The 3,262-nt window shown below is 40.6% G+C and overlaps 1 protein-coding gene across 4 annotated transcripts in view; it reads right to left on the minus strand.

The window, feature by feature from the left end:
- The window catches only part of UBXN8 (UBX domain protein 8), a 33,711-nt gene that overhangs the window by 21,589 nt on the left and 8,860 nt on the right, over window positions 1-3,262 (minus strand). For 2 of the 4 annotated variants that reach the window (XM_011977722.1, XM_011977725.1), the window contains exon 2: window positions 567-689. The exons of 1 other annotated variant lie outside the window; for it this stretch is intronic. In XM_011977722.1, the coding sequence (XP_011833112.1) occupies window positions 567-689 (123 nt within the window). The remainder of the gene's footprint in view (window positions 1-566; window positions 690-3,262) is intronic. One more of the 4 variants, XM_011977724.1, reaches the window with a different exon arrangement.

Here is a 3,262-nt window from a genome sequence, read left to right on the forward strand (position 1 = left end):
ACTAAAAATACAAAATTTAGCTAGGCATGGTGGTGCATGCCTGTAGTCCCAGCTACTTGGGAGGCTGAGACAGGAGAATCGCTTGAACCCAGGAGGCAGAGGTTGCAGTGAGCCAAGATTGCGCCACTGCACTCCAGCTGGTGACAGAGCGAGACTCCATCTCCAAAAAAAAAAAAAGGTTAATGATAGATACATTCACTCTGTAGAACAGCTCATAAACTGTAGGTATCAAACGGCAGTTAAGCAACACAAACACACAATTTAAAATTAGGGAATTTACCATATAACAACTTAGAAATGATATAGCTTAAAAACACATATATATGAGAAAAATGTACAATTTCTCATAAAAATGTTGGGATATAGTCCATGCAAAGCCATCATCACTAATTTTTAAAAACCACACACAAAAAAATCATGACTAAACTTGTGATGATTACTCTCCCTGAAACTACACATCACAAATTAGTAGTAAAATGGTTCTTACTGTGCAAAGTTCTAGAATAAATAAAGGAAAGAAATTTGAGTAGAATGGCATAAAAGGGTAGCATAAATAATAAACTTACCCTTCAGATAAACTTGGGAAGATTTAAATGAGTTAAGCCATGAGGTAGTCACAGAAATAATTAAAGTAAGAAGAGCAAGCAGTAAGAAAATCCGGCCACAAAGCAAAAGAAAATCCTTGATTCCTGACAAAGGAAAAAAAAAAAAATTAAAATTCAAAACTTTTTGTTTTAAGAGACGAGGTCTCACTATGTTGACTAGGCTGGTCTCAAACTCCTGAGCTCAAGTGATCCTCCTGCCTTGGCCTCCCAAAGTGCTAGCTAGGATAATAGGAGTGAGCCAACACGCCCAACCCAAAACAGTTTTCTTGATACTCCTAATAAATTATAACACATTAGAAGATTATCTATACTAGGAAAGTAAAGTTATATAACTGTCTTATAATTTTGTTCATATATAGTCATCCCTTAGTATGCATGGGGTATTGGTTCCAGGACTCCTGAGTATACCAAAATCCACGGATGTTCAAGTACCTGATATAAAATGGCATAGTGTTCGCATATAGTCTATACTCCCACATACTTTAAATCATCTACAGATTATTCATATACTACCCAATACAGCGTAAAGGCTCTATAAATAGTTGCTATACTTTACTGTTTATGGACAGGGAAAAATGTCTGTACATGGTCGGGACAGACAAACATCCATGTACCCCATTTTTTTTCTGAATATTTTCTTTTCTTTCCTTCTTTAAGAGACAGTGTGTTGCTCTTCTTGGTCTTGCTCTGCCACCCAGGCTGCTGGAGTGCAGTGGTGAGAACACGGCTCACTGCAGCCTCAACCTCCTGGGGCTCAAATGATCCTCCTGCCTTAGCCCCGCCAAGTAGCAGGGACTACAGGCATGCACCACCACACCCGGCTAATTTCTGTATTTTTTGTAGAGATGGGGTCTCGCCATGTGGTCCAGTCTGGTCTTGAACTCCTGAACTCAGGCAATCTGCTCGCCTCAGCCTCCCAAGGTCCTGGGATTGTAGGAGTGAGACACCACACCCAGCCCTTTCTGAATAGTCTCAATCCACAGGTGCTTAAATCCTCGGATGTGGAACTCACGGATACAGAGGGCTTACTGTGTTCTCCTTTGGGCATTAAAAAACTCATAATGGTTGTCATTTCCAGAACAAATGTACAGAGCATAATTCTAGAATAAACACTATCTTGGGATAGTGTATAATTGGGATAACTGTATAGTTATAATTAGAGCAATCAGCTACACTAAAAATATGAATGTCAGTAATGTATAAGTTGTAGTTTCCCATATAGAGAAAATTACATAACTAGAAATAAAATTGTGAAAATATCGTGTTGGTCGGGTGTGGTGGCTCACGCCTGTAATCCCAGCACTTTGGGAAGCTGAGGTGGGCAGATCACGAGGTCAAGAGATCAAGACCATCCTGGCTAACACAGTGAAACCCTGTCTTTACTAAAAATACAAAAGATTAGCCGGGAGTGGTGGCGGGTACCTGTAGTCCCAGCTACTTGGGAGAGGAGGTGGAGCCTGCAGTGAGCAGAGATCGCACCACTGCACTCCAGCCTGGGTGACAGAGAGAGACTCTGTCTCAAAAAAAAAAAAAGAAAAGAAAAGAAAAGAAAAGAAAAAAAGAAATCATCCTGTCAAATTCAAATTCTAGTTCTACGATAAACATTCTCACTGAAACACCAAATCCTTATTTCTCACAATTGTGTAGCTGTGTGCTTCTGTATTTCTTGACATTTAGTCACTTGTAAGTAAAATTACAATTTACATGCTTGCCGAGGAAAAAGTAAAAATTTAGTATTTGGTCTTTTTATTTATTTATTTATTTATTTATTGAGACGGAGGCTCACTCTGTTGCCCAGGCTGGAGTGCAGTGGTGCAATCTTGGCTCACTGCAACCTCTGCCTCCCGGGTTCCAGCTATTCTCTTGTCTCAGCCTCCTGGGTAGCTCGGACTACAGGCATGCACCACCATGCCTCGCTAATTTTGTATTTTCAGTAGAGACAAGGTTTCACCACATTGGACAGGCTGGTCTCAAACTCCTGACCCGGAGTGGGTGGTGATCTGCCTACCTCAGCCTCCCAAAGTGCTGGGACTACAGGCATAAGCCACTGCACCCAGCCAGTATTTGGTCTTATATTAAGAATCAAAGTGAAAATTATTTGAGCAAAAATCTACTACCTACTTTGCATAATACAATTTGGCAAATGTTGAAGGACAGGTGACAAAGCTGAGTTAAAAATGATTTCCATCCTTTCGGAATTTTTACTCTTGTGTTTTTAATTCTCAAAAGATAAACGGCAGAGATACAGAGGAATCCAATGTGATCAAGGCTGGTAGTCAATTAACTAAAACTTAAAGAAGGAATTAGAAAAACATATATATAGGCTGGGAGAGATGGCTCATGCCTGTAATCCCAGCACTTTGGGAGGCCAAGGCAGACGTATCACCTGAGGTCAGGACTTCCAGATCAACCTGGCCAACATGGTGAAATCTCCACCTCTACCAAAATATAAAAATTAGCCAGGCATGATGGTGGGTACCTGTAATCCCAGCCACTTGGGAGGCTGAGGCAGGAGAATGGCTTGAACCCGGGAGGTGGAGAATACAGTGAGCAGAGATCAGGCCATTGCACTCCAGCCTGGGCGACAGAGTTTACAGACGTAAATGTTTTATTTTAAACTGAAAACAGATGTATATTCTTACCTTTTTTTTTTTTTT

This window comes from Mandrillus leucophaeus, unplaced genomic scaffold, assembly GCF_000951045.1.
Source record: "Mandrillus leucophaeus isolate KB7577 unplaced genomic scaffold, Mleu.le_1.0 Scaffold183, whole genome shotgun sequence".
NCBI classification, from domain to species: Eukaryota; Metazoa; Chordata; class Mammalia; order Primates; family Cercopithecidae; genus Mandrillus; species Mandrillus leucophaeus.